Source organism: Saccopteryx leptura, chromosome 2, assembly GCF_036850995.1.
Source record: "Saccopteryx leptura isolate mSacLep1 chromosome 2, mSacLep1_pri_phased_curated, whole genome shotgun sequence".
Lineage (NCBI taxonomy): Eukaryota > Metazoa > Chordata > Mammalia > Chiroptera > Emballonuridae > Saccopteryx > Saccopteryx leptura.
The window spans coordinates 13,067,085-13,088,006 of NC_089504.1; the positions used below are offsets into that span (position 1 = coordinate 13,067,085).

At 40.0% G+C, this 20,922-nt stretch overlaps 1 protein-coding gene across 1 annotated transcript; it reads right to left on the reverse strand.

Moving 5' to 3' along the window:
- Positions 1-1,021: 1,021 nt before the first annotated feature.
- LOC136391206 (olfactory receptor 1J4-like) lies at positions 1,022-11,302 on the reverse strand. The gene is given in 3 exon segments (XM_066362732.1): positions 1,022-1,686; positions 1,689-2,002; positions 10,806-11,302. Coding segments are annotated over 3 exon segments (1,476 nt in total).
- Between the last annotated feature and the right edge of the window lie 9,620 nt (positions 11,303-20,922).

A 20,922-nucleotide genomic window follows, 5' to 3' on the forward strand; every position in this document is an offset into this window, starting at 1 on the left:
ATAGAGGACAAAGGAACTAGCAAAATATATATTTAATTAATCAAAACAGAAGAAAACCTGGGAGAATAAATGTGAAACAGATGGAGCAAATAAAGAACACAGTTACATGAAAAGTATTAATTCAAATGTTCTGAGATTACATTAAATGCCAATTGATAAAAATCTCCAGAAATATAATAATTGTTGCTCCACATGAAAAGAGCAAGAGCCAATATTACACTGTTAACAATGGATATCTTCCAGGTATAAGGAAATAGAAAAGTTAAAGTGATGAAAAAGAGATACTATATGAACACTAGGCACAGGAAAGCTAGATCCTTACTACCTATACTCTACTAGTATCCATATCTGTGTATCTATATTTGTGTCTGTATCTCTCTATATAGCTATATACTGAGATATAAAGTAAAAATACTCATATCAGCAGCACAGGAGACATTAAGTTAGGACCCATTTCTGGAAATATCTCCTAATTTTAAATGCAATGACGTGCAGTTAAATGCATCTTAAAAAGTCTCTCTCTCCTTTTACTTAAAACCCTGTTCTTAGCACATGACAATTCTCATAGTGTAATTATTTTTACCATGTCTATTGCAGTCTACCAACATGATATGATTGAATGTGAGTTGGGAAGAGTTGTGCCAAACCAGCTTAAAGCTAGCGTAGCCAGCATAAAGGAAGAGAGTTAGAGAGAGAGTTCACCAGAAGCGGGTCATGAGGCTAAATCAGTGTCTTCACAATAACAAAGAAAAGAAAAGGCAAAGATTGACATATTTCAAAAAAGAAATAGACAAATGTACAATTATAATTATGAAACAGATTTTGCATAAGATTTTGCATTTATCTTATAGGAGTTAATGTACAGATAAAATATATGGAATAGAAATAAAGAATTTTAACAATCCAAGCAGCAAACTTGACCTACTTGGCATATTAACAACACTTATACGTGATAGCAGAATGCCAATTAAATAAAGTTATATGGAGATGTCAACCATTCAGTAGTTTTAGGAGCTATATCTCACTTGCTCCTGATTGCAATAAGAGAATTTAGTGATTGCCACTTAAAGACATTAACCCAGTTGACACACATTTCCAAGGCCTGTTTGATATCTCTGTTCCTCAGGCTGTAGATGAAGGGGTTCAGCATGGGGGTAACTACCGTGTACATGACTGAAGCTGTGATGTGTTTGGAATCCCATAAGGAGGAGAAAAAGTAAACACCTACAACTGTCCCATAGTATAAGGACACCACAAAGAGATGGGAACCACAGGTAGAAAAGGCTTTATAGAGTCCTTTAGTAGAGGGGACCCTCAGGACGATGGTCCCTATATGGATATATGAGCCCAAAATAACACCCAAAGGCAGGAATACAATCAACCCGCCTTCAGTGAAGATGACCAGGTCGTTGAGGGAGATATCAGAGCAGCTCAGCTTCAGGACCGCAGTGAGGTCACAGAAGAAGTGGCTGGTGTTGTCAGTGCAAAAGGACAGTCGGACCAACAGGAGGGTGTGCAACAGGACATGGGCACAGGAGACCATCCAGGAGCCAGCCACCAGCAGCACACACAGCCCCTCCCTCATGATGGTGGTGTAGCGTAGAGGGTAACAGATGGCCACATACCTGTCATATGCCATCACTGCCAGAAGGAGATTGCCTAGACAACTAAAAAGTAAGAAAAAAACAACTGATCAATGCATCCCACATAGGGGATAGATTATTGCTGAGTAAGCATGTTCGTGAGCATGTTCGTGAGCATCTTCGGGACAGTGGCGGATGACAGAGAAATGTCAGAGAAGGCCAAGTGGCTGAGGAAGAAGTACATGGGCGTGTGCAGGCGGGAGTCTAGCCTGATGAGCAGGATGATGAGCAGGTTGCCCAGCACCGTGGTCAGGTACATGCCCAGGAACAGGGTGAAGAACCCACACTGCTGCCCTGGCCGCATGGGGAGCCCCAGGAGGAGGAACTCGGACACGCTGCTCTGGTTCTCTGGCCCCATGCTGCTCCCCGTCTGCTGGGGAGGAAGGAGGTTTGGGACTCTCAGTAACCTGGAAACGATGACCAGTGACTTCATGTCTTCTCTGTCATTTTCTAAAAACAACATGAATTTTTTACTACAAACAATAATTTATGACACCTGTAGGTGCGTGCATCCTCACACTATCCCAGTGAGGATCCAGGAAAACATTGCACTCCTAATCAGCCAACAGAACTTCATTTCACAGAAGCAAAAGCATGTCCGTGGTTTCCTTGAAGCATAGTTTACTGATACTGAGTCTGCGTCTTGAGGCACTAAGGACGGAGATGCAGCAGTGAACACGAAGAACAAGGTCCCCTCTTCTGTGAGGTTAGATCGTGATGGGCATGGAGGGATCATTCCTCCCCCAGGCCAGAGCCACACCACACTGACTCACTGTGACAGAAATAGAATTGTTCCTCCAAACTGTATCAGTTGCTTCTACCTTAAAAAATGAGAGACTCCAGCCTGATCAATAGTGGTGGAGTGGATACAGCATCCACCCTGGATGCTGAGGTTCTTGGTACAAAACCCCGAGGTCAACAGCTAAAGCACGGGCCTCTCGGCTTGAGCACTGGATTGCCAGCTTCACTGCAAGTTATTGATATGATCCCAATGTTGCTGACTTGAGCCAAAGGTCCTAGTTTGAAGCCAAATTAGGAGAAGCTATCAATACACAACTAAATGAAGCAAGTAAGAGTTGATACTACTTTTTGCTGATGATATGATCCTATACATCGAAAACCCGAAGGACTCCACAAAAAGATTATTAGAAACAATAAACCAATACAGTAAGGTCGCAGGATACAAAATTAACATACAAAAGTCCATAGCCTTTCTATATGCCAACAATGAAATATTAGAAAATGAACTCAAAAAAATAATCCCCTTCATGATTGCAACAAAAAAAATAAAATACCTGGGAATAAACATAACAAAGAATGTAAAGGACCTATATAACGAAAATTACAAGGCATTATTAAGAGAAATAGAAAAAGACACAATGAGATGGAAAAATATTCCTTGTTCTTGGATAGGAAGAATAAATATAATTAAAATGGCCATATTACCCAAAGCAATATATAAATTTAATGCACTTCCCATCAAAATTCCTATGACATTTTTTAAAGAAATGGAACAAAAAATCATCAGATTTATATGGAACTATAAAAAACCCCGAATAGCCAAAGCAATCCTAAGGAAAAAGAATGAAGCTGGGGGCATTACAATACCTGACTTTAAACTATATTATAGAGCCACGATAATCAAAACAGCATGGTATTGGCAGAAAAATAGACACTCAGACCAATGGAACAGAATAGAAAGCCCAGAAATAAAACCACATATATATGGTCAAATAATCTTTGACAAAGGGGCCAACAACACACAATGGAGAAAAGAAAGCCTCTTCAACAAATGGTGTTGGGAAAACTGGAAAGCCACATGCAAAAGAATGAAACTCAACTACAGCCTGTCCCCGTGTACTAAAATTAATTCAAAATGGATCAAAGACCTAAATATAAGACCTGAAACAATAAAGTACATAGAAGAAGACATAGGTACTAAACTCATGGACCTGGGTTTTAAAGAACATTTTATGAACTTGACTCCAATGGCAAGAGAAGTGAAGGCAAAGATAAATGAATGGGACTACATCAGACTAAAAAGTTTTTGCTCAGCAAGAGAAACTGATATCAAAATAAACAGACAGCCAACTAAATGGGAAATGATATTTTCAAACAACAGCTCAGATAAGGGCCTAATATCCAAAATTTACAAAGAACTCATAAAACTCAACAACAAACAAACAAACAATCCAATAAAAAAATGGGAAGAGGACATGAACAGACACTTCTCCCAGGAAGAAATACAAATGGCCAACAGATATATGAAAAGATGCTCAGCTTCATTAGTTATTAGAGAAATGCAAATCAAAACTACAATGAGATACCACCTCACCCCTGTTAAATTAGCTATTATCAACAAGACGGGTAATAGCAAATGTTGGAGAGGCTGCGGAGAAAAGGGAACTCTCATCCACTGTTGGTGGGACTGTAAAGTAGTACAACCATTATGGAGGAAAGTATGGTGGTTCCTCAAAAAACTGCAAATAGAACTACCTTATGACCCAGCAATCCCTCTCCTGGGTACATACCCCAAAAGCTCAGAAACATTGATACGTAAAGACACATGTAGCCCCATGTTCATTGCAGCACTGTTCACAGTGACATGGACAAGAGTGTGGTGGTTACCAGGGTTGGGGGGAGGGAGGACATAGGAGGGAGGGAGGGAGAGAGTTAGGGGGAGGGGGAGGGGCACAGAGAACTAGATAGAGGGTGACTGAGGACAATCTGACTATGGGCGAGGGGTATGCAACATAATTCATTGCAACTAGATAGTAAGTCTGCCCAAAACTTCACACTTCTTGATGCCTGGAGTACCTTTTTATTTTCTGTATGGAATGTTCAGTAAAAGTAAAGAAAGGATTGCAATATTGTAACTGACTCAGGCATGCTCGAGTATATGAAACCGATAGGAGAGCCATTTCAAGAAACAGGGAGTTGACTGACCTGTGGTGGCACAGTAGATAAAGTATCTGTCTGGAACGCTGAGGTTGCCGGTTCGAAACTGCGGTCTTCCCTGCTGAAGGCACATATGGGAGTTGATGCTTCCTGCTTCTCCCCCCATGCGTCTTTCTCTCTCTCTCCTCTCTAAAATGAATAAAGTCTTTTAAAAAAGTTTTAATAATGGCCTGACCAGGCAGTAGCGCAGTGGATAGAACGTCGGACTGGGATGCGGAGGACCCAGGTTCGAGACTCTGAGGTCGCCAGCTTGAGCGCAGGCTCATCTGGTTTGAGCAAAGCTCACCAGCTTGGACCCAAGGTCACTGTCTTGAGCAAGGGGTTACTCGGTCTGCTGTAGCCCCACGGTCAAGGCACATATGAGAAAGCAATCAATGAACAACTAAAGTGCTACAACAAAAAACAAATGATTGATGCTTCTCATCTCTCTCCATTCCTGTCTGTCCCTATCTATCACTCTCTCTGACTCTGTAAAAAAAAAAAATGAAAAAAATAAAAAAATGAAAAAGAGATAGAGAATTACTAGACTCTGGTTATCTCAGCTGCTGGTGCCCAGCAGGAGGACACCTCAGGAAATACTTGAGGTCATGGGTGAAGATCGTACACACATACACACACATACACACACAAACACTAATGTACGCACACAGAATGCTGATTTGAGGATTTCAGTCACCTGTGACTAAGATCTCATCCTAAGGGACGGGTTGCGAGTATACAGTTCAGCTCATAAACACTCATATACATACATACAAGTCATAAGTAACAATCAAAGTGAGACATACAAAACACACAGTGAGGTACCATTCAACCACAGTCACACTCACAATGCACATCAACATTCCAGATTCAGGACACACCTAGTATACACTTAAATCTCCACATATACATGATTCAGGAACTATACACACATGTCAACAAAAACACACAAAAGCACCCACAATTCAAAAAATCACAAGAAACACAGACCAATAACACACATGCACACTCAGCCACACTCACTGCAACATCAGCACACCCGCTCCTATTACTGAGAGGCATGCTTCCGCCCCCTCTGATCCACCCCCTGCTGGGGAAGGGCAGTCAGAATGGGGCAGGTCCACCTATTCGGTCACAGGTCACAAGTCATTACACCCCTATCTACACCATGCACGTGTCACATACACATGGTAACACACACACTGAGAAAACCAAACAATACACCTTCCTGCTCTCAAACACGAGTGTGTCACCACACAACACAGCTGGCATGGGCTGCAGCACACACTGAAGAGAGATGTATGAGCCCTCTCTGACCTTGGTCCCCTGTGAGGTCAGCGTCTTCTTGTCCAGCAGCCAAGATGACAATCTCACTCCTGATGCCCAGCAGGTGTTTATGGTCACAGGCATGAACCAGAAGTCCCTACTCACACAGCAGGAGGCTGGTCATTTGGTCTATACCTACTAAAACAGGGCCTAGATAATGTCTAAATAAGGATGAGGGTCAGGCTATGAGTTGGATACATAGTACATGCACACACACATATGTACACACACACTATCAGACAAGCACATACTCAAACAGACACAATACATGCAGACACACACACAGTCATGGATACAGAGTCCACATGACCTGTAGCACTCAGGCAGACCCATCGCCAAGGGCAGAGTCCCAGCCCCTCTGACCTGTGCCCGTCACTGCTGAGTCAGACCCTTCTGCTCCAGACTGCTGCCCGACTCCTCAGGTTTCTTCAGGAGGCCTTAGGTCCAGACACAGAGAAGAAACATCTGTGGCCCTGGCCCTTCTAGAGACCTTCATTCTCCTCAGCCAGCTCCAGGAAAATGAGTCCAAGACAGCAATTACTAATGAGAGACTGAAACCCAGTCCCCAGGCTTCAGGCTACTTTCTGACTGCCCTTTGGGGGGCTGTGTGTCCCAGAGCCAGAGGGACTGAAGTCCTGGGGGACAGTGTCCCTGATTCCAGTGATGTCCTTGGCTCCTTTCTTCTTGGGCATTGTTCCAGCAGGGACAAAAGATTTTTTCAACTTTTTATTTGGTAGGGATTTTAAAAATATAGAAAAGTTGTGAAAATTATATAAAATATTCCCAGACAGTGCCTATTATTAGATATGGAATTAATTTTTTCAATTACTATTGTTATTATTCTTGACCTGTTGGCTAAGGTGGCATCTGCCTGGTTCTCTGTTGTTGTTAAGTTACCATTTTTTAAAGTTACTATTTTAAGCTTGTAATTAATATGGATTATTTGGATAGATATATTGGTGCTATATAAATATGACTTTTCCTTATTAAAATCTTACCCATTTATTTAATGTTCTTTCATGATTTTTATGACAACATATTTTGCAAATGTGGTGGCAAAATAGTGATTTTTTTTCTACCATTTCTTCTATGTATATTAGTTGTAATCTCCTGTAAGAAGGAATTTAGCTCTATTTTTGACTCATTTACTTATTGTTTATTTATGTAGATCATTATGGACTCATAAATTCTCACTCTCTGAGTTATAAACCATCACCATTGTTACTGATTTGGGAGCTTTAGGTGTGTTCATTCCTTACTAGGATATTAAATGATCTCAAAGAAGACATATTTATATGTCTGGGAAATATTTATAAAAGAAACACAAGAAGTGAAAGCTACAAAATAAGAAACTAAAGGAATGTTTACCCACAGGAGGTGGGTCAGGAGTGGAACAGAAAGAATGGGGTGTGGGCACAGTGTAGATGTTGACATAGAACATATACATTTCCATGTATTCATACATTTAAAAACCCATGAGTTTGAATTGACACCTGTTCTCGTTGGACACCACAGGGTTCTTTCCAGCCCCTCTTTCTCCATGTGCACAGCACCTTCCCTGGGAGTGGGGACTCCCTCCCTCTCCCTCAAGGTTACTTACTTGCTGAATCTTTTTTTTTTTTTTTTTTTTTTTGTATTTTTCTGAAGCTGGAAACGGGGAGAGACAGTCAGACAGACTCCCGCATGCGCCCGACCAGGATCCACCCGGCACGCCCACCAGGGGCGACGCTCTGCCCACCAGGGGGCGATGCTTTGCCCCTCCGGGGCATCGCTCTGCCGCGACCAGAGCCACTCTAGCGCCTGGGGCAGAGGCCAAGGAGCCATCCCCAGCGCCCGGGCCATCTTTGCTCCAATGGAGCCTTGGCTGCGGGAGGGGAAGAGAGAGACAGAGAGGAAGGAGGGGGGCGGGGTGGAGAAGCAAATGGGTGTCTCTCCTGTGTGCCCTGGCCGGGAATCGAATCCGGGTCCCCTGCACGCCAGGCCGACGCTCTACCGCTGAGCCAACTGGCCAGGGCCTACTTGCTGAATCTTTGCACACATGCTGAGTTGTTTCAGAATCTTGAATTCATACCACTGTAATGACACACTAACTCAGTTAAAACTTTGTTGTAAGTTTTATTTATTTTTTATTGTGAGAATATACAGGTATAGACAAAATTCTGTGTTCAAAAATAACTTAGCCTACTCATTTTATTTTCCCTGTTACACTAATTATAGTATTGAGTTGAAATATATTTAGGTTTATTTGTGTTGTTTTATTCTATTCTACTTTTTTCGCTACCTTTTCTCTTTATTTTTAGTAACAAAAACAACATAGTAAAACACTATACAGATAATTATGCTCATCCCCACATTTCTCTGCCTTACCTGCTATAGCTAAGCAATTTCTTCAGTTTCTGATTAATTTTCCTGAACCTCTGTTTGCTCAAATGGGCTGACACATGTTTATTTTATTCCCCCTTCATTTTTACTTAGAAAGTAACATGCTATAAATGCACTTTTACACATTGCTTTGTTTCTCATTTAGCAATATATCCTGATATTTCTCCAAATGGATCTATAGATATCTTTGTCCTTATTTATTTCACAGTTTCAAAATACTCGATTCCATTGATGTTCTGTAGAGTTTTCTTTATATGTCCTAGGATGAGATATTGGTAATCAGTGTCCTAAATGCCACAAAATTGTGTACCTCTGATGACTAAAATGGTAAATTTTATGTTTTGTATATTAAACTACAATTTAAAAAATAAGGAGACAATAAGAAGTAATCACTGCACACAGCACTGAAAAGAATTCTAAAATTATAATAATGTATGATTTATAATAGAGAAGAAATGAAATAACGAAATATATATTTAATAAATTAAAAGGGAGGAAAGGGCCTGGCTAGATAGTTCAGTGAATAAACCTCATCCAGTCATGTTAAGGTCATGGATTTGATCCCGGGTCAGGGCACATGGGAGAAGCAGTCCAGGAGTACACAACTAACATAATGCAACAGTGAAGTGGAGCAGCGAGCTGGTGCTTCTCTCTCTCTCTCTCTCTCAAATCAATGGAAAAATTTTTCAAAATAAAAATATTTTTAAATTTTTTAGAAAGAAAGAATAGAGGAAATAAATGTGAAATAGAAGTATCAAATAATAAACATAATAATATGAAAAATATAAATTCATATATATAAAGATTACTTCAGAAGTCAATAGATAAAATTCTCCTGAAGTACAATTATTATTGCTGTACATAAATAAAGTAAAACCCAATGTTACACTGTTAACAACTAACACCTCACAAGTTAAAGAACATAAAAAAGTATAAAGTGATGGAAAAGAAATACCATATAAACACTAACCATAAGAAAGCTGCATCTTTACTGCTATACTCTGCCTCTATCTCAACCTGTATGTGTATCCAATCTAAAGATTTATCTATAATGTGTCGACACCAATATCAGAATTAGATGAGGTGCTGAGGTAGGACCCATTGCTAGAAATATTTCCCAATTATAAACTCAATAGTGTTTGCAACAACGTGGATGGACCTGGAAACTATTATGTTGAGTGAAATAAACCAGGCAGTGAAAGAAAAATATCATATGCCCTCACTCATTTGAGGAATCCAAGAAACAATGTAAGCTGAGGAATGGAATTGAGACAGATGAGGGATCAAAGGGACCAGAGGAAAAGAGGACAGAGGGAAAGGGGATGATAGGATGGGATAAAGCTGAAGGGAAGGTGGGAGGGAGATGTTGGGAAGGGGGTAAAGAAGATGCTGAGGGGAATATAGGGGAGGGGGGGATGCATTCGGGGCGACACTAGAATCTATTTAAACACAATAAATTAAAAAATAATAAGAAAAAATAAATAAATAAACTTTGTAGTGTGCTGTTAACTGCATTTTTATAAAGTCTTTCATATTTTAAAAAGTCTTGCTTTTAGTACCTGCTAATTTGCATAGTGTAATTATTCTCATCATGGCTGATTGCAGTTGACCAACATGATGTCCTTGTGTGATGTGAAGACATGCACACAAGCAGCTTGAAGACAATGAAAGCCAGTGTGAAAGAATCAGGTAAAAAATTAAAATAGTTCACAGGAGCATGACCAGATCACACTGATAAATCAGTGTTTCCTCAATAGTATAGCATATAAAATATATTAGCAAAAACTGACACATCTCAAAGTATGAAAAGACAAAGTCAGAATTATAATTGTGCAACATGTTTTCTGTAAGGTTTTCCGTATATATCTATAAGAAATCATGAACAAGCAAAACATATTAACTAAGAATAAAGAACATAAACAACCCAAGTAAGACACATGATCTTGTTGACATATTAACAACGGTTTATATATAACAAAGAATGCATATTCTGTTAACATTATATGGAGATGTCAACCATACATTATTTTAGGAGATACATCTCACTTGCTCCTGACTGCAGTAAGAGGATGTAGTGATTGCCACTTAAAGACATTAATCCTGTTGACACACATTTCCAAAGCCTGTTTGATGTCTCTGTTCCTCAGGCTGTAGATGAAGGGGTTCAGCATGGGGGTAACTACCGTGTACATGACCGAAGCAATGATGTGTTTGGAATCCCATGAAGAGGGAAAAAAGTAAACACCTGCAAGTGTCCCGTAGTATAAGGACACCACAAAGAGATGGGAGCCACAGGTGGAAAAGGCTTTTAAAAGTCTCTCAGTGGAGGGGACCCTCAGGATAATGGTCCCTATTTGAACATATGAGCCCAAAACAATACACAAAGGTAAAAAGTAAAGCATTGCTCCCTCGGTGAAGATGACCAGCTCATTGAGGGAGATATCAGAGCAGCTCAGCTTCAGGAGCGCAGTGAGTTCACAGAAGAAATGGGTGATGGTGTTGTCAGCACAGAAGGACAGTCGGACCAAGAGGATGGTGTGCAACAAGGCATGAGCACAGTTGACAATCCAGGACCCAGTGACCAGCAGCACACACAGCCCCTCCCTCATGATGGTGGTGTAGTGAAGAGGGTAACAGATGGCCACGTACCTGTCATATGCCATCACTGCCAGAAGGAAATTATCAAAACAGCCAAAAATTATGAAAAAATACAACTGAGCAATGCATCCCACATAGGAAATGGATTGTTGCTGAGTAAGCATGTTCGTGAGCATCTTCGGGACAGTGACGGATGAAAAGGAGACGTCAGTGAGAGCCAAGTGGCTGAGGAAGAAGTACATGGGCGTGTGCAGGCGGGAGTCCAGCCTGATGAGCAGGATGATGAGCAGGTTGCCCAGCACCGTGGTCAGGTACATGCCCAGGAACAGGGTGAAGAACCCGCGCTGCTGCCCTGGCCGCATGGGGAGCCCCAGGAGGAGGAACTCGGACACGCTGCTCTGGTTCTCGGGCCCCATGCTGCTCCCCATCTGCTGGGGAGGAAGAAAGTTTGGGACTCTCAGCAACCTGGAAGGACGTTGAGGGCCATCATGTCTCAGACTCATATTCTCCGGCAAAACCATGAATTTTTAACACCACTCTTATCAATCTCTCACACCTGTGAATATATACATCTTCACTCTATTTTGGTTTGGTTATAGGAAACATCATGCCCTGAAGCAGCCAACAAAACTTTATTAGACAGACAAAGATGCGTTCAGCGTTTTAGTCACTGTTATTTATTGAACATGAGTTTGTGTCTGGCCCCCACTAAGGACTGAGATGCAGCAGTGAACAAGGAAAGCAAGGTCTCTCTTCTGTGAGTTCAGATCATGATGGGCATGGAGGGCCAATTTCCACCCCAGGACAGAGCCACACCACACTAACTCACTGTCACAGAAATAGAGGATGAGCCCAGAAAACTGCTTTCAGTTGTGCCTTAAAGTAACGTGAGACTCCAGTGTTGATTGGCGTTGTTGGAGCATTGTCACACTCCTCCTATGATCCTTCTGGGTCCCATTGACCTCCAGCTGTAAACTCATGGACACTCTAGAGATGGGTGCTATTTAAAGCCACTCAAGGCCAGAAGAGCTCTGAGACTAGAGTAGTCCACAAACTAAGTTTCATAATAATGCTGACCATCTTGGGGGCCTGAACACTATGTTAGGGGCTTTATCTGCCTTTGCTAATTAAATCCAACATCAGTCATACTTTCCCAGACTAAAAAGTCTTCACTGCTGGACTCAGAATTAATGTTCTTTCCCTCATATTGGCAGTTAGGAAATAGAAACCTAAGTGACAGAATTCCTAATGCATGTATAAAGTATATGTATTGCCATTTTCTTTAGGTAAAAAGTGTCAAATACCCTTTAATAGATTCAGTAATATAGTAGTAACTATGTCTGGTTACAGACTTACTCTAGTAATAGATATATAAATGTTGAACCACCACGTTGTGTACATTGAAACTAATATAATATTGTTTGTCAACTATAATTAGGAATAATTGAAAGGAGAGAAGTTATCAAAGTCCTGGACTACTTCCGCAGTGCAGTCTGATGTGCCCTCATGGTCAGTCTGTGCTCCCACCGCCACCCCCGGGACTCCCATCCCTGGGACTCCCTGTGCTATGTGAGGGCTGCCAGTGCGTTAGAGTCCTCTTACACGCCAACCTCGATAGTTGCCTTCATCTATATTAATCTGTATTCCAGCTGACAAAAGACCCTTACATTCATTATCACTTACTCAAAAAATACATATTTTATAGACTGAAAACGGAGGCCAGTGAGTTAAGTGACCCTCTCAGGTTCGCTACCATTTGGTGGCAGTTCTGCACTCTGACTTCACACACTAGGACACCTAATGTTTCTGTGCCTGGGACCTTAAGTGAAAAGGTTGAAAATCTCTGAGTGATTCTGTCAGACTCAGGTACGTGAAAATCATAGCAGGTCCATTGCCGACACAGAGAGAATTTTGAGTGTAGGTTATCTCAGCCAATAGTGCCCCAGGAGAGGGCGCTGAAGGAAATATCTGGGTCATAGAGACAAATTGAAGCACCAAACACACACACACACACTCACTGCTAATTTGAGAATTTATGTCGCCTGTGCCCAAGTTTCCACCCTAATGTAAGGATCGCCAATACATGGTTCCATACATAAACATTCATATACATACATATACGTCATAATACAAAAAGTGAAACATGAACAATACACAATGATGTACCACCAACCCACAAACACACTCCAAATGCACATCAACACACCTGATTTTTGATACATCTGGTAAACACTCAAATCTCCACATATACATAATTCTGGCACTGTATACACACGAACACCAAAAACCAAAGGACCACACAAAATTAGAAAATCTCACCAGAAACACACACCAACAGCACACATACACACCCAGCCACACCAACTATAACAAGCAGCACACCCGCTCCTGTTACTGAGAGGCATGTTCCCGCCCCCACTGACCCACTCCCTGCTGGGGAAGGGCGGTCAGTATGGGGCAGTTCTGCCTATTTGGTCACAGGTGCGGTCATTACACCCCCACCTACCCCATGCACGTATCACATACAGATGGTAACACACACACACAGAAAACCAAACAATACACCTTCCTGCTGTCACACACGAGTGTGCCACCCACAAACAGCTCTCATGTGCAGCATGCAGCACAGGCTGCAGAGGGAGGTGTGAAACCTGTCAAATTTTTGTTTCCTATGAGGTCGGCATCTTCTTGTCCAGCAGCCAAGACCACAATTTAACTCCCAATGTCCAGGTGTGCTACAAGTGTTTATGGTCACAGGCATGAACTAGAAGTCCCTAGTCACACTCCAGGACTTTGATCACATGGTCAAAACCCTCAAAACAAAGTGCAGATGAGGTCTAATTCAGGAAAACTGTCAGCTTGTACACAAGCATATAAAATACATGCAGAAATACACACAGTCATGGACACAGAGTCCCACATGACCCGTAGCACACAGGCAGACCCATCGCCAAGGGCAGAGTCCCAGCCCCTCTGACCTGTGCCCGTCACTGCTGAGTCAGACCCTTCTGCTCCAGACTGCTGCCCGACTCCTCAGGTTTCTTCAGGAGGCCTTAGGTCCAGACACAGAGAAGAAACATCTGTGGCCCTGGCCCTTCTAGAGACCTTCCTTCTCCTCAGCCAGCTCCAGGGAGATGAGTCCAAGACAAGACTTATTACTAATGAGAGACTGAAACCCAGTCCCCAAGCTTTGGGCTACTTTCTGACTGCCCTTTGGGGAGCTGTGTGTCCCAGAGCCAGAGGGACTGGAGTCCTGGGGGACAGTGTCCCTGATTCCAGTGATGTCCTGGGCTCTTTTCTTCTTGGGCATTGTTCCAGCTGGGACACAGACTAAGGATTTATTTATTTCTAATTTCTATTGATTTTAGAGGTATTAGAAAAGCTGTAAAAATTATATGGACAATTCCTGGACAAGCTTCACTCTGATTCCCCATTGGTTGAATTAACTTTTTATTTGGTTTCTCTTCTGTCTGTCTGTATATATGTATATATAGTAAAATCATATATTTTCACTAGTTACACAACACTGCATATTATAGAAAAGGATATGATATTAATTTCCCCAACTACTAGTGTTTTAATCCTTGACCTATTCACTAAGGTGGTATCTGCCTGGTTCTCTGCTGTCCAGTTACCATTTTTTTAAAAAATATTAATTTAACCTTGTAATTAATAAGAATTACTTTGGCAGATATTTTGATACCATATAAACATAACGTTTTCCTTGTTAAAATTTTACCATCTGCTTTTAAAATCCATTGGTGATTCATATATGACAAAATTATTGCAAATGTGGTGGTCAAATGGTGTTTCTCTAATCCTGTCATTTCTCCCATGTGAATTACTTGTATTCTCCTACAGGAAGGAACTTCCCCTTATTCCCCACCCCTCTGCTTTCATTTGTGTGGATCATTGCAGATTCATGGATTCTCACTCTCTGAGCTATAATCCATCACCGTTGTTACTCATTCTGGAGCGTTAGGTGTGTTCATTGTTTACAAGGATTCTAAATGATCTCAGAGAAGCCTCCCAGGAAATATACATATATAGATATAAACACAAGCTCTAAAAACTAGGAACTAAAAACTAAAGGAATGTTTACTTCTAAGAGTTCGGTCAATAATGAGACAGAAAGAATGCGGGGTGGGAACAGTGTAGATGTTGACGTATACATTTTTATCTATGTATGCATTTTAAACCCTATGAATTTGAACTGATATCTCTTATTCTAGTTTGACAACAGAAGGATCTTTGCAGCCCCTCCTTCTCCGTGTGCACAGCACCTTCCCTGGGAGTGAGGACTCATACCACTGTAATGACACATTAACTCATCTTAAATTTTTCATTCCAGTTCTCTGTGTGTGTCTGAAAGTATACAAATATAATTCTGGGTTCAATAATTACTTAGGTTACTTATTTTATTTTATCCTTATTCTAATTATGGTATTAATTCAAAATACAGTTAGGTTCATTTGTTTTGTTTTCTATTTTGCTTCATTCACCACATTTTCTATTTATTTTTAGTGGCAAAAGACAACCTATTCAAAACAATACAAAGTATTACACCCAGCTCCCCAATGCTCTGCCTCAGCTCCTGTAGGTAAAAAATTCACTGGATCTTCGGTTTTCCTTCCTGTGTTTGTGTTTGTTCATATGAGCAGACCTATGTATATTTCATTTTACATAAAAAAGTAGCATATTATAAATGCTGTTTTACTCACTGCTTATTTTTTTTATATTTACCCATATTGATTCACAGATATTTAATATATATCTTTTTTTTCACAGTTAAAAAATACTCAGTCGCATTCTATAGAGTTTTCTTTACAGGTCCTAGAATGAGATATTGAGGATGAGTGTCTTAATGATACTTAACTGTGTACATCAAATGGCTAAAATGGCTAATTTTATGTTTTGTACATTAAACTATAATTTTAAATTATAGAGAATGTAAGAAGTAATCTCTGCCTAACACATGGATAATAATAGTAGTGTGTGATTAATAAGTTTATAGAGGGGAATGAAATAACAATATATATATTTAATTATTCAAAGAGGAGGAAAACAAGACAATAAATGTTAAACCGATGTATCAAATAAAAAGCATAGTAATAGGAAAAATATAAATTCAAATATATTATGATTACATTAGATGTTAATAGATAAAATACTCCAGAAATATACCATATCTTTCCATATAAAAGATTCACCTTAATTTTGGAGCCCAATATCTGAAAAAAAATGTATTACATAAAGTGATTGAACTAAGTTTTATTCATCATAATATTCATACAACTCCTCATCACTGTCAAAACTCCCATCCATTAGCTTGTCCTCATCTGTGTCTGATGAAGAATCACTATCTTCAACAATGAGCATAAAAACAAGTGTGAAAAATAGGAAATGCGAGTAAAAAATTCTACAACCACTGTATAAGACGCACTCAGTTTATAGATACCAAATTTTTCCAAAAAAGTTGTGTCTTATATATGAGGAAATATGGTAATAAGAGTTGGTTTACATAAAAAGTATCCAACTTTACACTGTTAACAATGGACACTTCAAAGATATAAGAACATATAAAAGTTTAAAGTAATGGAAAAGAAACAACATGTATATGCTAACCATAAGAAATCTGCATCTGTAGTAGTTATACAATACTTATACAATCTTTATATCTATATCTTTCTGTATGTGTATGTATAGCTATTAATATAGCTATACAGTATCTATACTAATATCAGAAGTAGATGAGGTCTTAAGGTAAGATATATATATTGCTAAAAATATCTGTTCATTATAAATGCAGGGCTGTGCTGTTAAATGCATCTTAATAAGTCTTTCTGTTTAAAAAAAATAACAGTGTTGCTTTGCAGCACATGCCAATTTTCATAGTGTAATCCTTCTTCTTATGGCTGATTGCGGTCTACTGATGTCATTGAGTGTAAGTTGTGATATGATGTGCATAATCAGTTGGCTGGCAACAAAAACCAGTATAAAAGAATTAGTTCAAAAGAAAGAAAGAGGAAGAGGAGGTGTAGAAAGAAGAGGAAGCGGGAAAAAAAGAAAAAAAGAAGAAGAAGAAAAAGAACAAAAACAAGAAGAACAAGAACAAGAAGAAAAGAGGAAGGAGAAGGAAAAGGAGAAGGAGAAGAAGAAAAAGGAAGAAGAAGAAGAAGAAGGAGAAGGAGAAGGAGAAGGAGAAGGAGAAGAATTAGGAGGAGGAGGAGGAGAAGGAGAAGGAGGGAAGGAGGAAGAGGAGGAGGGGAGGAAGAAGAGGAGGAGGAGGAGGAGGAGGAGGGTGATGATGAGGAGGAGGAACCTTACCAGGGTTGATCTAAAACGGCAGCAGACTAGGTGGGTGTTACACTCACCTCCTCTTAGGACCAAACGGGAATTTCAGCTGAAATATAAAATAATCAACCTGGATAGCCACCTGAAGACTAGCTGAACAAAAGTCTTATACTCAGAAGAAGCTGCATTGAAACCTCTATGAAGTTCACAGAAGTGGAAAGTGCTGATCCTATTCCTACAGACCGTGGTTGAGATTCCAGAGCCATATCTCAGCTGCAAAGCTTCCCCTTGAGGAGTGTGGGGTCTCAACCCCATGCTGGGCTTTCAGTCCCAAAGCACCAGAGTCACAAAGAGGGGCCCATATAAAATCTGGCTGTGAAGGTCAATGGGAATTCAGTCTTCCAGGGAGAGGCAGGAATCTGCTTGAGTGAGACACATGTCCTCCTAAAGTGCCAATGAACAAAATCTTGTTCCCAGCCACTCTCCCTGGTAGAGGAAGGTAGGACTGGACTAGAGTCATGTGAGGAAAGACTGGACAGTGTGGTTTTTCAGAGAGAGCTGAGAAGGTAGCTGCTGGGACCCTGTGCTGAGTCACTCACCCAAACTGTAGATGACATCATCCTTGGATTAAGAAAATCCCTTTATATAGCAGCAGCCTTGGAGAAAGGCAATTGTCCCACCCTCTGGACCCACTGTCACCCCACCCTTCAAGCTCACCTCTGGCTGAGGAGTCAGCTGCCTGGGCCGGGGTGTAGAGTTCTGGGTAGACCTGGGTGTGTCAGTGACTGAGTAGTGTAGCTTTAGGTCAGGTGACATTTCTCCCACATTCCCGTGAACCTGACTGGCACCTCATAGCAGATACTCTAACCCCACTGTCTGAGTTGCAGTGGCCTTACCCTCTTGACTCCTGGTGGCCCAGCCCAAGGTCCAAATTGGAGAGGAAGAAGTAAAGCTGTCATATTTGCAGATGACCCTAAAAAGTCCACCAAAATAATACTGAAACTGATCAATGGATTCAGTAAGTAACAGGATACAAAATAAATATACAAAAATCAGTTGCATATTTATACCTTAAAAATGAAATATCAGAAATGGAAACTAATAAAATGACTCCATTTACAAAGCATCAAAAATAGGAGCTTGGAATAAATGTAATCAAAGATGTAAAAGAACTGCACATGGAAAATTATAAGACACTGAAGAAAAAAATTGAAGAAGCTACAAATAAGTGGAAGCATATACTGTGTTCATGGATAGAAACAATTAACATTATTCAAATACCCATATAACCTAAAGCAATCTATACATTCATGCAATTCTAATCAAGATACCAATGGCATAGTTTACAGAACCAGAACAAATATGTCAAAAATTTATCTGAGACCACAGAAGACCCTGTACAGTAACAGCAATCTTGAGAAAGAAAAACAAAGGTGAAAGAATAATGCTACCTGATATCAAACTGTACTAAAAGGGCATAGTCATCAAAACAACATGGTATAGGCATAAAAACAGACATCTAGATCAATGGAACAAAATAGAGAACCCAGATATCAACCCACACCTTTATGGTAAATTAATACTTGACAAAAGAAGCAGGACCATACAATGGGGTAAAGATAAACTATTCATATAAATTTTATTGAGAAAATGAAACAGAAACATGCAAAAAAAAATGAAAGTAGACCCCTTTATTGCACCATACACAAAAATAAACTCTAAATGGATTAAGGACATAAATGTACTGCTTGACACAATAATTCCCCTAGAAGAAACCATAGTAAAATATCACACATATCTCATAGCAATATATTTTCTGATATAATTCCTCCGGCACAAAAAAAAAAAAAAAAGAAAAAAGAAAAGGAAGAAATAAGCAAGTGGGACTACATTAAACTAAAAAGCTTTTGAACAGCAAAGAAAATCATCAACAAAATGAAAAGACAACCTACTAAACGCAACAATATATTTGCCAACAATACATGTCATAAGAGATGAATATGCAAAATTCATAACGAGGTTATACAGCTCGACACCAAAAAAAATCCAATTAAAATATGGGCAAAAGATCTGAATAGACACTACTCTAAAGAGAACATACGATTGCCAGTAAATTATGAGAAGATGCTCAGCATCACTAGTCATCAGGGCCATGCCAATTAAAACCATGAGATATCAACTCATACCTGTCAGAATGCCTATTATCAATAAGGCAACAAACAAATGCTGCAAGGATGCAGGGCAAAGGGAAGCCTCATGCACTGTTGCTGGAAATGCACGCTGGTGCAGCCACTGTGGAAAACAATAAATTAAATTAAATTAAATTAAATTAAATTAAATTAAATTAAAACTAGAACTGCCTTATGACCCTTGTGTCTCACTTCTGGAAACACATCCAAAGAAACCCCAAACACTGATATGAAAGAATAAACGCACTCCTGTGTACATTACAGCACTATTTACAGTAACCAAGATTTGGCAGCAGCTCAAGTGGTAAACAGTAGATGAATGGATGAAAATGCTTTGGTACATGTCTTTCTCTGAATGGCTTATTTCAACAACAATGACAAAAAGTATAAATAGAGGGAAAATTCAGAGACAGAAAGAACAGTGTAGTGATACCAGGGGGGAATGGTGGGAGGATGTGGAGGTGGGGACAGGGGAAATAAATGGTGAAGAAAGGAGATTGAATCAGAATGGTGAACACACAATACTGTGTAAAGATGATGTGTTGTGGAATTTTGCACCCGAATCCTGTATATTTTTATTAACCAATGTCACCCCAATAAATTGAATAAAAAGGGGGGAACTATGGTACATATACAGTGGAATACTACTTGGCCATGAAAATGAGGAAATCTTGCCTCTTGTGACAGCATGGCTGGACCAGAAGGATACTATGTTCAGTGAAATAAGCCAGTCAGAGAAAGACCAGGACCACAGGGCATTACATATGAGTGGAATCTAATGAACACAATGAACTAAGTAGAAACACACTCATAGATTCAAAACACAGACTGAGCTGGGTGAGGAGGGGGGAGCTGGAGCACTAAGTGAAAAAGGTGAAGTGATTAAGAAAAAGAATTTTAAAAGCCTCTCACACAGACAACAGTGTGCTGATTACCAGAGAAAGGGGTTGTGGGGCAGTAGGAACAGGCTAAGGGGGATGAATGGTGATGGAAGTAAACTTGCATTTGGGTGGAGATCACACGACACAATATATAGATGTGTTATAGACAGGTATACCTGAAACCTAGAACATTTTATTAACCCATGTCACTTCAATAAATTCAATTAAAATATAAAAACAAGAAGACATAATAATCCTAAGTGTATAGGTACTTAGTGATAGAGCTCTCAGATGCATGAAGCCCCACAGCACAGTGAATGTGCTTAATGCCTTTGATCTGCACATATAAAAATGGATGAAATCATAAGTTCTATTTTGTGTATGTTTTACCGCAATAACAAAAATTATATGTAAGAAAAAAAAAGGAGGGAAGAAGGAGGGAAGGGATGGATGGAGAGAAGGAGGGAAAGAGGAAGAAATGGTGGAAGGGAGAAGGAAAGAAAGAGAGAGAAAGAAAGAAAGAGAAAGAAGAAAGATTCACCAGGATCAGATCATAATGCCAAATCTTTGTATCTCCAGTAACAGTCAATTAAAAATTCATAAGCAAAAGCATATGTCAGAGGAAAAAAAAGACAAAATCATAATTATAATTCTGAAAAGGTTTGCATAAAA